Raw genomic sequence first — 15,392 nt, 5'->3', positions numbered from 1 at the left:
CTAGCTTTCAAATGGGGGAAAGTATGAAGAGACACTATGGACAACTATGGTGCAAGAGAAAGCCTACCAACTTTTACTAATTGGGTTTAAGTGTGATTAACTACAATAAATTCATTAAATTATGACTTTCTTGTACACTAATCCTTGAGAACAAAGTATCAAAAGACATGTTAAAGTATACTAACAATAAGTAAATATGAATAAGAAAGCAAGGAGTAGTTTTATTTTCGTTTGTTTTGTTCTGTCTTGGGCTTGCCAAATACGGAGTATGTAAATTATTTATGATTTTGATTATAAAAGTTGTGGTATTTTTTTTCCTTGCAAATCTTTTTTATTATCAATACCGTAGGACTATTATTTAATTTAATAATATTAATATTACTTACCGTTTAAAAAAAAAATTCAAGCTTATTGAGTTTAGGCTACTCTGATAATCCCCGTTTGGTATATGAGGTATTGAAGAAAGGGATAGAGAATGAGTTAAGTTAAAATATTGTCATAAAAAAGGAAAGAAGAGAAACGGATGAGCGCAGCCCTGCTTGTCTCTTTCTGAGTTTCCCATTGAAGCGCAACTCCACCTTCTCCATTGATGCAGCTTTCTGAAGTAAGTTGTTTCTTTTTGTAATCAATTTCACAATCTAATCTAGGGTTTATAGTTGATCTAATTTAGGGTTCCAATGTTATTTTGTACTTATTTAATTGAATCTGGACTTTTTAATTTTCGCTTCACGAATCACGATTGTAACCTTATGTTGAGTGGGATTTGCCTCTTTCATGTACTGTAATGAGTTTTGCTTTCATAGGGATGACTTTTTAATTAAAGTCTAGAATGCTGAAGATGAATTGATTAATCCGTATTGTGATTTCAATTACACTGTAATTGGCCTATCTAAACTTGTAATTAGAGTCTTGCTTACATTATCCTTTTCATACTGGAATTTAATTTGTTTGTTGCTACTGCTTTTAATGCTGCCAAAGTTTTTCATGGATTCTTATGTCCTTCCTTTTCCTTGTTATGTCATTTAATATTGACTACTTTTCAGTCAGTTATCTGTTATATATCTTAAGGCTCCTGCTCATAAATTTGATGCGGAAAAATTAAAAAAAAAAAATTCTACTTTATATAGCAACTTAGATACTGCTACTCGTTTCTGATGTAGGTACAAGAGCTATTATTATATTGGGGGTTGAACAAAGAGGGAACTGTAAATATCCTGGGAAAAACCAGCTGATTTCGTTTTCTATAGGGAAATGATCACAGTGTAGCCTCTTTGCCAGATTGCTCAAGCCTGGTTTGGAGGTACAATGAAGGCTCAACTTTGCATGTTTAGAACTCTGTTCACTGTTCAGAGTATTAAATTTGATTTCTGTAATTATTTTCGTAATACAAGTCCTTGCGTAAAGGCTGGTTTTTTCTCGACTACAACTAAAAGTTCGAGCAGATCATCTCCACTTGTAGGTGAAGGTGTGCAGGAAGTAATAACGTTTGTACAGTTCCCAAAATGCGCTACTGAAGTTTTGAGGAACTATGGTTGTAGTGAAAGCCAGATAAGTACTATTTTCTCCCGGCAGCCTTCATTACGCAATGCTATTCCCTCTTTACTTGAATCTAAGCTTTACTTGCTTCGTAAATTGGGTGTCTCATCCTCTGAGCTTGTCTCTATGGTCCACTGTCGTCCGCGCCTTCTGAGATGCCAAATTAACCGGCGCTTTGATGAACGTCTAAATGATCTACTATCTCTATTTGAGTCACGGGCTCTTTGTGTTAGAGCTATCATTAGGAATCCCTCACTTCTGATCTACGACTTTCATAAGACAGTCATACCTACATTTTCAGTGTATGAGAAAATGGGTCTCAGTAAAAGCGAAGTGATTTCCATGCTCTTGCTTAGGCCTACGTTAACTCAGAGAACCAATATGAGCCCAGAGAAACTAGATTACATACGTAGGACTGGAATCTGCAGTGATTCAAAAATGTACAAGTATGTGGTCACAATAATTGGTGTATCACGCTTCGAGACTATCCGTGAAAAGGTTGCAAATCTTGAGAAGTATGGTTTCTCAGAGGATGAGGTACTGGCATTTATTGGTCGACAGCCATTATTGATGACTCTTTCAGTGGAAAAAGTTCGACGACATATGACTTTTATAATGGGTACTATGAAGTTGCCACAGAGCATTATTTGTCGTTATCCATTTCTGTTGTTCTGTAGTTTGGAAACAATACTGAGGCCCCGGGTGCTCTTGGTTAGTAAAATGCGAGAAATGGGTCTCGGTCCACAAGTAAATCAAGCTGTAATGATAACGGCATTGAGGATGTCTGAAAAGAGGTTCTTGAAGAAGTTTGTTGGATGCCAAGAGGAGGAAGTCAGAAAAGAGTTATTGTTGTATTATGGAGCTTCAAAAGGCATCAAGCGGTTGGCAGAATCATCAAAGAAGACTTCTTATACCTCTGGGTTTCCCTTCTGAAGGCGACTCTCAGATCTTTTTTTGGATACATCAAATTACAGTTTTGGTAGGTTAATTGTATTGTAATAATTTGATTTATCCAATTTCATAACAAAAGAAACTATGTGGTGCATAGTCCCTTCATTGCTTGTCTTGTTTTCATCAAGAATGTTTTAGCTTCATCAATACCTACTAAGCTGCTACCTCTTAATTATGGAGGTGCTGGTACTGTGGCTGATGATTGAAAACATACGAAACATTGTAATTTCTACTCACTTGTGCAAGCTTATGAGCAAACCAGTTAAAACCAATGTAATGCAGGCAAAAAATAATTTGGAAATTAAATTATACTGTAGTGTAATGACTACCCAACAAATTTTTTGTAAGAACCTTAATATTTTTTAGAATGTTTCATGTGCTAATTGTCATGCCTCACATTTAGAGAAATAAAAACAAGCTATTATGCTTGTGGCATATAATATACTTTAGTTTTCTACAACAGGAAAATTTGACAGATATTTTGTGACAATATTTGTGGATCGATGACAGGAACAAGTCCATCAACATGATCACTGAGCTCTTCACCTCTGGGGATTTACGACAGTACAGTGAGAAACATAAGTGTCTTGGCGAATCATAAGACTTAGTTATGAAGCTCTGCGCTGGGTTGAAGGGGCTTAGCTAGCTATCTTGTCGATACTAATTGGAAGGCAATCAAGAACTGGGCGAGAGAGATCCTTAAAGGGTTAGACTATCTTCACAGTCATAATACACCAATTATTCACAAGGATATCAAGTGTGAGAATAGTTTTGTTAATGGTTATTCAGGCCAGGTTAAAATTGGTGATTTTGGACTTGCAACTGTTCTGGAACATGGTACAGCTTTATGTGTTACAGGAACCCCGGAATTTATGGAACCCGAGTCTTATGATGAGGAGTATAATCAACTAGTGGATGTATATTCTTCTGGGATATGCAAGCTGCAGATGATCACCCGTGATAAGCCGTATGGTGAATGCAGTAAAGTATCCTCTGGTGAGGAACTTCATTGACCAGTATATGGCTTCAGTATCAGAGAAACCGTCTACTAAAGACCTCTTAAAGGATTCATTCCTTGCATCCATGTCAGGCAATTTGTGCGTACCAAATGCAGTCCTTCTCTGACGGAATTTGTGTGCTTGGGCAGTTCTCTTCTTACAATTATTGCTCCTATTGAAGTTTTTCAAGCGTAGATAATAGCCTTCAATTTAAGATTTTTTTGACCATTTTTCGCCCGGAAATAAAAATTACCAAGATGTTTACCAAGGTCCCTAATATCCTCCGGGAGTCCAATTGGGTTGGTGGAACCATCCAATTTGCCTTAAAACGGTCAATTTAACCGTTTGAAACTTATACCGATTTCGAGAACTCAAGCCCATCACATACATTTTTGACAACATATAATATTCATATATGATTCCAAACGCATTATATGACCCTAAGACGTATCCCCTAAGGTTTAAGGACTTGTCGCCACCGGACCCCGTAACATAAAAAATTCCTCAAAAAGCATGAATAATATAACCTTCAATTTTGGAATTTTTTAACCATTTTTCGCTAAGAAGTAAAAATTGTCGAGATGTTTACCATGTTCTCTAATACCCTCCGGGAGTCCAATTGGGTGGGTGAAACCATCAAATTTGCCTTAAAACGGTCAATTTACTTGTTCGAAACTTGTACCGATTTCGTGAACTCAAGCCTACCACGGACATTTTTGACAACATATAATGGTAATATATGATTCTAAACGTCATTGTATATCTCTAAGATGTAACCCCAAGGGTCTAAAGACTTTTCGCCACCAGGCCTCGTAACGTATAAAATTCCTCAAAAAGCGTGGATAATAGCCTTCAATTTTGGAATTTTTTTTGACCTTTTTACGCTTGAAAATAAAAATTGCCGAGATGTTTACCATGGTCCTTAATACTCTCCAGGAGTCCAATTGGGTGGGTGGAACCATCTAATTTGCCTTATTACGATCAATTTACGCGTTCGAAACTTATATCGATTTCGTGAACTCAAGGCTACCACAGACATTTTCGACAACTTATAATGGTAATAAATGATTCTAAATGTCATTATATGTCCCTAAGATGTATCCCCTAGGGTCACAAGACTTTTCGACACCGGGCCCGTAACAAAAAAAAATCCATAGAAGCTTGGATAATAGCCTTCAATTTTGGAAAATTTTGAGCTTTTTTCGCCCGGAAAAAAAAAATTGCGGAGATGTATACCTATGTCCCTAATGCCCTCCGGGAGTCCAATTGGGTTGGTGGAACCATCTAATTTGCCTTATCACGGTCAATTTACGCATTCGAAACTTGTACCGATTTCGTGAACTCAAGCCTACCACGGACGTTTTTGACAACATAAAACGGTAATATATGATTCCAAATGTCATTATATTTCCCTAAGATATATCCCCTAGGTTCTCAAGAGTTTTTGCCACCGAGCCCTGTAACATAAAAAAATTCACAAAAAGCGTAGATAATAGCATTCAATTTTGGAATTTTTTTTATCACTTTTCGCCTAAAAATAAAAATTGACGAGATGTTTATAATGGTCCTTATAGCTTCTGGGAGTCTATTAGGGTTGGTGGAACCATGTAATTTTCCTTTAAACGGTCAATTTACGCGTTCGAAACTTGTATCGATTTCTTGAACTCAAGCTTACCACGACCATTTTTGGCAACATATAATGGTAATATATGATTCCAAACGTCATTATATGTCCCTAAGATGTATCCTCTAAGGTCTCAAGACTTTTCGCCACCAGACCCTGTAACATGAAAAATTCCTTATAAGGCATGGATAATAACCTTCATTTTTTGAATTTTTTGACCATTTTTTGCCCGAAAATAAAAATTTTCGAAATGTTTACCATTGTCACTAATACCCTTCGGGAGTCCAATTGGGTCGGTGGAACCATCTAATTTTCCTTATTATGGTCAATTTACGCGTTCGAAACTTGTATCGATTTCGTGAACTCAAGCCTACCACGGACATTTTCGACTACTTATAATGGTAATAAATGATTCTAAATGTCATTATATGTCCCTAAGATGTATTCCTTAGGGTCTCAATACTTTTCGCCATCGGGCCCGTAATATAAAAAATTCCTCAAAAAGCGTGGATAATAGCCTTCAATTTTGGAATTTATTGAGCTTTTTTCTCTCGGAAAAAAAAATTGCAAATATGTTTACCTGTGTCCCTAATTCCCTCCGGGAGTCCAATTGGGTTGGTGGAACCATCTAATTTGCCTTATCACGGTCAATTTACGCATTCGAAACTTGTACCGATTTCGTGAACTCAAGCCTACCACGGACGTTTTTGACAACATAAAACGGTAATATATGATTCCAAATGTCATTATATGTCCCTAAGATATATCCCCTAGGTTCTCAAGAGTTTTCGCCATCGAGCCTCGTAACATTAAAAAAATTCACAAAAAGCGTAGATAATAGCCTTCAATTTTGGAATTTTTTGATCACTTTTCGCCTAAAAATAAAAATTGATGAGATGTTTATAATTGTCCCTAACACTTTTCAGGAGTCTATTAGGGTTGGTCGGTGGAACCATCTAATTTGCCTTTAAAAGGTCAATTTACGCATTCGAAACTTGTATCAATTTCTTGAACTCAAGCTTACCACGACCATTTTTGACAACATATAATGGTAATATATGATTCCAAACGTCATTATATGTCCCTAAGCTGTATCCTCTAAGGTCTCAACACTTTTCGCCACCAGACCCCTGTAACATGAAAAATTCCTTAAAAAGCGTGAATAATAGCCTTCATTTTTTTGAATTTTATGACCATTTTTCGCCCGAAAATAAAAATTGTTGAGATGTTTACCATGGTCTCTAATACCCTCCGGGAGTCCAATTGGGTGGGTGGAACCATTAAATTTGGCTTAAAACGGTCAATTTACCGGCTCGAAACTTGTATTGATTTCGTAAACTCAATCCACCGCAGACATTATTGAAAACATATAATGGTAATATATGATTCCAAACATCATTGTATATCTCAAAGATGTAACCCCTTTGGTCTCAATACTTTACGCCACCGGACCCGTAGCATAAAAAAATTCTCAAAAAGCGTGGATAATATCCTTCATTTTTGGAATTTTTTTTACCTTTTTACGCCTGAAAAAAAAATTGCGGAGATGTTTACCTGTGTCCCTAATGCCCTCCGGGAGTCCAATTGGGTGGGTGGAACCATCTAATTATCCTTATTACGGTCAATTTACGCATTCGAAACTTGTACCAATTTCGTGAACTCAAGCCTACTATGGACGTTTTTGACAACACAAAACGGTAATATATGATTCCAAATGTCATTATATGTCCCTAAGATATATCCCCTAGGTTCTCAAGAGTTTTCGCCACCGAGTCTCGTAACATAAAAAAAATTCACAAAAAGCGTAGATAATAGCCTTCAATTTTGGAATTTTTTGATCAATTTTCGCCAAAAAATGAAAAATTGACGAGATATTTATAATGGTCCCTAATACCTTCCGGGAGATCTATTAGGGTTGGTGGAACCATCTAATTTTCCTTTAAACGGTCAATTTACGCGTTCGAAACTTGTCTCGATTTCTTGAACTCAAGCTTACCACAACCATTTTTGACAACATATAATGGTAATATATGATTCCAAACGTCATTATATGTCCCTAAGATGTATTATCTAAGGTCTCAACACTTTTCGCCACCAGACACTGTAACATGAATAATACCTTAAAAAGTGTGGATAATAGCCTTCATTTTTTGAATTTTTTGACCATTTTTCGCTCGAAAATAGAAATTGTCAAGATGTTTATCATGGTCTCTAATACACTCCGGGAGTCCTATTGGGTGGGTGGAACCATCAAATTTGCCTTAAAACGGTCAATTTACCCCCTCGAAACTTGTATTGATTTCGTGAACTCAATCCACCGCAGACATTATTGACAACATATAATGGTAAGATATAATTTCAAACGTCATTTTATATCTCAAAGATGTAACCCCTAGGGTCTCAAGACTTTTCGCCACCGGGCCCCGTAACGTAAAAAATTCCTCAAAAAGTGTGGATAATAGCCTTCAATTTTGGAATTTTTGAGCTTTTTTATCCCGAAAAAAAAATTGTGGAGATGTTTACCTGTGTCCCTAATGCCCTCCGGGGGTCAAATTGAATTGGTGGAACCATCTAATTTGCCTTATCATGGTCAATTTACGCGTTCGAAACTTATATCGATTTCGTGAATTAAAGTCTATCACGAACATTTTCGACAACTTATAATGGTAATAAATTATTCTAAATGTCATTATATGTCCCCAAGATGTAACTCCTAGGGTCTCAAGACTTTTCGCCATCGGGCCCCGTCACGTAAAAAATTCCTCAAAAAGTGTGGAATTTTTTGAGCTTTTTTCTCCCGAAAAAAAAAATTGTGGAGATGTTTACCTGTGTCCCTAATTTCCTCCGGGGGTCAAATTGAATTGGTGGAACCATCTAATTTGCCTTATCACGGTCAATTTACGCGTTCGAAACTTATATCGATTTTGTGAATTAAAGCCTATCACGGACATTTTCGACAACTTATAATGGTAATAAATTATTCTAAATGTCATTATATGTCCCCAAGATGTATCCCCTAGGGTCTCAAGACTTTTTGCCACCGGTCCCGTATCATAAAAAATTCCTTAAAAGCGTGAACAATAGCCTTCAATTTTGGAATTTTTTGAGCTTTTTTTCGCTCGGGAAAAAAAATTGCGGAGATGTTTACCTGTGTCCCTAATGCCCTCCGGGAGTCCAATTGGGTGGGTGGAACATCTAATTTTCCTTATTACGGTCAATTTACGCATTCGAAACTTAAACCGATTTCGTGAACTCAAGCCTACTACGGACGTTTTTGACAACATAAAACCGTAATATATGATTCTAAATGTCATTATATGTCCCTAAGATATATTTCCTAGGTTCTCAAGAGTTTTTGCCACCGAGCCCCGTAACATTAAAATAATTCTTAAAAAGCGTATATAATAGCCTTCAATTTTGGATTTTTTTGATCACTTTTCGCCTTAAAATAAAAATTGCCGAGATGTTTATAATGGTACCTAATACCTTTCGGGAGTCTATTAGGGTTGGTGGAACCATGTAATTTGCCTTTAAACGGTCAATTTACGCGTTCGAAACTTGTATCGATTTCTTGAACTCAAGCTTACCACGACCATTTTTTACAACATATAATGGTAATATATGATTCCAAACGTCATTAGATGTCCCTAAGATGTATCCTCTAAGGTCTCAACACTTTTCGCCACCGGACCTTGTAACATGAAAAATACCTTAAAAAGCGTGGATAATAGCCTTCATTTTTTGAATTTTTTGACAATTTTTCGCCCGAAAATAAAAATTGTCAAGATGTTTACCATTGTCTCTAATACCCCCCAGGAATCCAATTGAGCGGGTGGAACCATCAAATTTTCCTTAAAAAGGTCAATTTACCCGCTCGAAACTTGTATTGATTTCGTGAACTCAATCCACCGCAGACATTATTGACAACATATAATGGTAATATATGATTCCAAACGTCATTATATGTCCCGAAGATGTATCCTCTAAGGTCTCAAAAATTTTCGCCACCAGAACCTGTAACATGAAAAATTCCTCAAAAATCGTGGATAATAGCCATCAATTTTAGAATTTTTTAACCTTTTTACGCCTGAAAATAAAAATTTTCGAGATGTTTACCATGGTCCCTAATACCCTCCGGGAGTCCAATTGGGTCGGTGGAACCATCTAATTTGCCTTAATACGGTCAATTTACGCGTTTGAAACTTGTATCGATTTCATGAACGCTAGCCTATCACGGACATTTTCGACAACTTATAATGGTAATAAATGATTTTAAATGTCATTATATGTTCGTAAGATGTATCCCCTAGGGTCTCCTGACTTTTCGCCTCCAGGCCTGTAATATAAAAAATTCCTTAAAAGCGTGGATAATAGCCTTCAATTTTGGAATTTTTTGAGCTTTTTTCGCCTGGAAAAAAAAAATTGCGGAGATGTTTACCTGTATCCCTAATGCCCTCCGGGAGTCCAATTGGGTTGGTGGAACCATCTAATTAGCTTTATCACGGTCAATTTACGCATTCGAAACTTGTACCGATTTCGTGAACTCAATCCTACCACGGACGTTTTTGACAATATAAAACGGTAATATATGATTCCAATTAAATGTCATTATATGTCCCTAAGATATATCCCCTAGGTTCTCAACAGTTTTCGCCACCGAGCCTCGTAACATAAAAAAATTCACAAAAAGCGTAGATAAGCCTTCAATTTTGGAATTTTTTAATAACTTTTCGCCTAGAAATGAAAATTGATGAGATGTTTAAATTGGTCTCTAATACCTTTCAGGAGTCTATTAGGGTTGGTGGAACCATGTAATTTGCCTTTAAATGGTCAATTTACGCGTTCGAAACTTGTATCGATTTCTTGAACTCAAACTTACCACAGGCATTTTTGACAACATATAATGGTAATATATGATTCCAAACGTCATTATATGTCCCTAAGATGTATCTTCTAAGGTCTCAACACTTTTCGCCACCAGACCCTGTAACATGAAAAATACCTTAAAAAGCGTGGATAATAGCCTTCATTTTTTGAATTTTTTGACCATTTTTCGCCCGAAAATAAAAATTGTTATGATGTTTACCATGGTCTCTAATACCCTCCGGGAATCCAATTGAGTGGGTAGAACCATCAAATTTGCTTTAAAACGGTCAATTTACCTGCTCGAAACTTGTAGTGATTGTTGTGAACTCAATCCACCGCAGACATTATTGAAAACATATAATGGTAATATATGATTCTAAACGTCATTGTATATCTCAAAGATGTATCCCCTAGGGTCTCAGAACTTTTCGTCACTGGGCCCCGTAACCTAAAAAATTCCTCAAAAAGCGTGGATAATAACTTTCAATTTTAGAATTTTTTGACCTTTTTACGCCTGGAAATAAAAATTGTTGAGATGTTTACCATGGTCCCTAATACCCTCCGGGAGTCCAATTGGGTCGGTGGAACCATCTAATTTGCCTTATTACGGTCAATTTACGCGTTCGAAACTTGTATCGATTTCATGAACTCAAGCCTACCACGGACATTTTCGACAACTTATAATGGTAATAAATGATTCTAAATTTCATTATATGTCTCTAAGATGTATCCCCTAGGGTCCAAAGACTTTTCGCCACTGGGCCCGTAACATAAAAAATTCCTTAAAAGCGTGTATAATAGCCTTCAATTTTGGAATTTTTTGAGCTTTTTTCGCCCGAAAAAAAAAAAATGCGGAGATGTTTACCTGTGTCCCTAATGCCCTCCTGGAGTCCAATTGGGTTGGTGGAACCATCTAATTTGCTTTATCACGGTCAATTAACGCATTCGAAACTTGTACCGATTTCGTGAACTCAATCCTACCACGTGGCAGTAACATGCCAATGGTTCTCCACTATTTTTATTTAAAGTAAGTGGTTTGGAAATGGGAGAATTATTGGGGTGTCACACTAGGGTCTAGAGACTTTTCGCCACCGGGCCCCGTAACGTAAAAAATTTCTCAAAAAGCGTGGATAATAGCCTTTAATTTTGGAATTTTTTGACCTTTTTACGTCTGAAAATAAAAATTTCCGTGATGTTTATCATGGTCCCTAATACCCTCCGGAAGTCCAATTGGGTGGGTGGAACCATCTAATTTGCCTTATTACGGTCAATTTACGCGTTCGAAACTTGTATCAATTTCGTGAACTCAAGCCTACCACGTACGTTTTCGTCAACTTATAATGGTAATAAATGATTCTAAATGTCATTATATGTTCGTAAGGTGTATCCCACAGGGTCTCAAGACTTTTCGCCACCGGGCCTGTAACATAAAAAATTCGTTAAAAGCGTGGATAATAGCCTTCAGTTTTGGAATTTTTTGAGCTTTTTTCGCTCGAAAAAAAAAATTGCGGAGATGTTTACCTGTGTCCCTAATGCCCTCCAGGAGTCCAATTGGGTGGGTGGAACCATCTAATTTGCCTTATTACGGTCAATTTACGCATTCGAAACTTAAACCGATTTCGTGAACTCAAGCCTACTACGGACGTTTTTGACAACATAAAACCGTAATATATGATTCCAAATGTCATTATATGTCCCTAAGATATATCCCCTAGGTTCTCAAGAGTTTTCGCCACCGAGCCCCGTAACATTAAAATAATTCTTAAAAAGCGTATATAATAGCCTTCAATTTTGGATTTTTTTTATCACTTTTCGCCTTAAAATAAAAATTGCCGAGATGTTTATAATGGTACCTAATACCATCCGGGATTCTATTAGGGTTGGTGGAACCATGTAATTTGCCTTTAAACGGTCAATTTACCATTCGAAACTTGTATCGATTTCTAGAACTCAAGCTTACCACGTACATTTTTGACAACATATAATGGTAATATATGATTCCAAATGTCATTATATGTCCCTAAGATGTATCCTCTAAGGTCTCAAAACTTTTCGCCACGAGAACCTGTAACATGAAAAATTCCTTAAAAAGCGTGGATTACCCTTCATTTTTTGAATTTTTTGACCATTTTTCGCCCGAAAATAAAAATTGTCGTAATGTTTACCATGGTCCCTAATACCCTCCGAGAGTCTAATTGGGTGGGTGGAACCATCAAATTTGCCTTAAAAAGGTCAATTTACCCGCTCGAAACTTGTAATGATTTCGTGAACCCAATCCACCACAGACATTATTGACAACATATAATGGTAATATATGATTCCAAACGTCATTGTATATCTCTAAGATATATCCCCTAGGGTCTCAGGACTTTTTGTCACCGGGCCCCGTAACGTAAAAAATTCCTCAAAAAACGTGGATAATAGCCTTCAATTTTGGAATTTTTTGACCTTTTTAAGCCAGCAAATAAAAATTTTCGAGATGTTTACCATGGTCCCCTATTGCCCTCTGGGAGTCCAATTGGGTCGGTGGAACCATCTAATTTGCCTTATTACGGTCAATTTACGCGTTCAAAACTTGTATCGATTTCGTGAACTCAAGCCTACCACGGACATTTTCGACAACTTATAATGGTAATATATGATTACTCAAGTCATTATATGTGATGTGTCCATTTTATATAGTATTTTACCCCCGTCCCTTGGTCATAATTAGTAGTGTTTTTGGCCCTTTAGGGCCACTTTTATTACTAATATGTGTTTTCTAGTGTTTTCGTAGTTTTGGTTAAGTTTTGCAGGGAATTGCACCTTCGGAGCATTTTCCCGGGATTTTTATGAAGCGACTATGAGCATTTAGGAGGAGCACGACCATTTTCGGAGCCTGAGGCAATTGGACCATGTATTCGAGACTCGAGAGGAAATATGGATTGGGCCAAGAAATGTAGCCCAAATCGAAGTCCAAACCTCCAAGATGAAGCCGGGCCCGATCGGGCAAGCTTGCGCCCGATCGGGCGAGCTACGCTCATGCCAGCTGCCAAGAAGATGCGCGCCCGATCGGGTGAGCGTAGGCTCGATCGGGCGCAGCACTGAAGGATAGGCATAGAAAAAAGGCGGGCCCGATCGGGCGCCCCCTTCGCCCGATCGGGCGCGTGTTTTGTTAGAACCTGATTATGCTTTGTTTAATTCGTGTTTTAGGGGAGATATATATATTCGTTTTGTACGGATAATTAATGACTTCTTTCTCTTAGACTTTCTCTCTCTACTTAGTATTTTTCTCTCTCTAGAATTCTCTCTCAACTCTTGTACTTAATTCTTTCATTAATTCCAGATTTGTTTTGGTACAATTTCTTCCCTTTCTAATTTCAGCTATTTTAATTGTTTTCTTGTTTATGTTTTTAATTGTTTATTTGATTGGATTAGTTATGATGATTAGTGAGTAGTTTAATTCTAGGGTTATGGGGATCCATAATTAATATGAAGGGATAGTTTGTTATTATTGATTGTTGATATTGCATGATAATTTCCTATTGAATTGTTTTAATTCTTTGCAATTAGATTATGAATCGAGCAGATGTAATTTGATTGTGAATGTTTAGCAATATTGAATTGATGAATCGAGTAGATGTTGATTTAATATTAAAGGCTATTTTTACTAGGAACTTAGGTCTAATAAATTGCGAGAGCCTGTTAGATCCATGTTGGTTAATAAATTGCGAGAGCCTGTTAATCAAGTTATTGATGCATTGTTAATTATTGATTGCTTCGTTCTATCCCGGAATATTAATTATTGGTGAACCTGCGACCCTAGTCCTTATTATTGATTCTTTTCTCCCTAATTCACCCTTCGTAGTATAGAAATCAAATTTAAAATATTGGTTACTTGGATAATTTAGATTATATTAATTAATTAGAATTAAAAAGACTTGTTTCCCTGTGGAGATCGACCCTACTTCCCTATCTACTTTAGTTAGAGAACTTAGGAATTATTTTTTATTAGGGGATACGACTTTACCCTGTCAATATGTCCCTAAGATGTATCCCCTAACGTCTCGAGAATTTTTGCCACCAGACCCCATTACATAAAAAATTCCTCAAAAAGCGTGGATAATAGCCTTCAATATTTAAGTAATTTGACCACGTTTCGCACAGAAATAAAAATTGTCGAGATGTTTACCATGGTCCCTAATACCCTCCGGGAGTCCAATTGGGTGGGTGGAACCATCTAATTTGCCTTAAAACGGTCAATTTACCCGTTCGAAACTTGTACCGATGACAGGGTAAAGTCGTATCCTCTAATAAAAAATAATTACCTAAGTCCTCTAACTAAAGTAGATAGGGAAGTAGGGTCAAACTCCACAGGGAAACAATCTTTGTATTCCTAATTAATTATTATAGTCTAAATTATCTAAGTAACCAATATTTTTATGAATAAAATCTAAACTACGGAGAATAAGGTCGAAAGGAATAAAGTAGGAGAAAATCAAATATTAAAAGGCCTAGGGCATAGGTTCACTAATAAACAATATTCCAGGGAAAATCATAATAAGCAATCATCAAACATTGGTTAATCAGATTATAAAGTGCTTTCGCTACGTATTATAATCACAGAGTTAATTTACCGGTATTAAATCTCATCAGTCGAATCTCGACTTAACCATTTATAAATTAATCCGCCTATTGAAACTAAGCCTAAACATCAATTCTCATCTGTCGAATCTCGAATTAATATTGCTAAACTCATACAATTAAATCTGGCCAAACCTAATTGCATAGCATTAAATCAATCAATAGGAAATCAACCAAACATTGATAATCAACAATCACAAAATTACCTCTTCACATCATTTATTAGATCCCCATAAACCCTAGAAATAAAACTACTCACGCATCATCATAACTAAACTAATCAAATAAATAAATAAAAGCATAATCAAAGAAGTAAGTAAAATAGCTGGAATTAAAAGAGAAGAAATTGTTACCAAGAAGAAATCTGGATGAATGGAAATAATTAAGAACAAAAGTTGAGAGAGAATTTAAGAGAGTGAAATAATCTAAGTAGAGAGAGAAAGTCTAAGAAAGAAGGTAATCAAAATTCCGTACAAAAATCCTACTTAAATGTTTCCTAAAACAAGAATTAAAACTAAACTAATCAGGCTCCATAAAAACATGCGCCCGATCGGGCCCGCCTTTTTCTTCGCGTTCCTTCTCAGCAGCATCGCCTGATCGTTCTAGATGCTCGCACGATCGAGCGCGCTATAAGCACACACAACATCAACAACGTCGCGCCGCGCCCGATCGTGCAACCTCTTGCCCAATCGGGCCCTTGCTATACTTTAAGGCTCGGACTTCGATTGGGCTTGATTTCTTGGCCCAATCCGGATTTCTTCTCCGGGTCTTGAATACTCGGTCCAAATACCTCG

The 15,392-nt window shown here is 36.7% G+C and overlaps 1 protein-coding gene across 1 annotated transcript; it reads left to right on the top strand.

Moving 5' to 3' along the window:
* Positions 1-209: 209 nt before the first annotated feature.
* Positions 210-2,837, top strand: LOC110714873. The gene is made up of 2 exons (XM_021893425.1): positions 210-604; positions 1,161-2,837. The coding sequence occupies exon 2, from the start codon at positions 1,306-1,308 to the stop codon at positions 2,467-2,469; it is 1,164 nt and encodes a 387-aa protein (XP_021749117.1). The 5' UTR covers positions 210-604; positions 1,161-1,305; the 3' UTR covers positions 2,470-2,837.
* Positions 2,838-15,392: the final 12,555 nt, after the last annotated feature.

This window comes from Chenopodium quinoa, unplaced genomic scaffold, assembly GCF_001683475.1.
Source record: "Chenopodium quinoa cultivar QQ74 unplaced genomic scaffold, ASM168347v1, whole genome shotgun sequence".
Lineage (NCBI taxonomy): Eukaryota > Viridiplantae > Streptophyta > Magnoliopsida > Caryophyllales > Amaranthaceae > Chenopodium > Chenopodium quinoa.
Note: the sequence above shows the minus strand (reverse complement) of the source record. Positions and strands in the feature narration are given on the sequence as shown.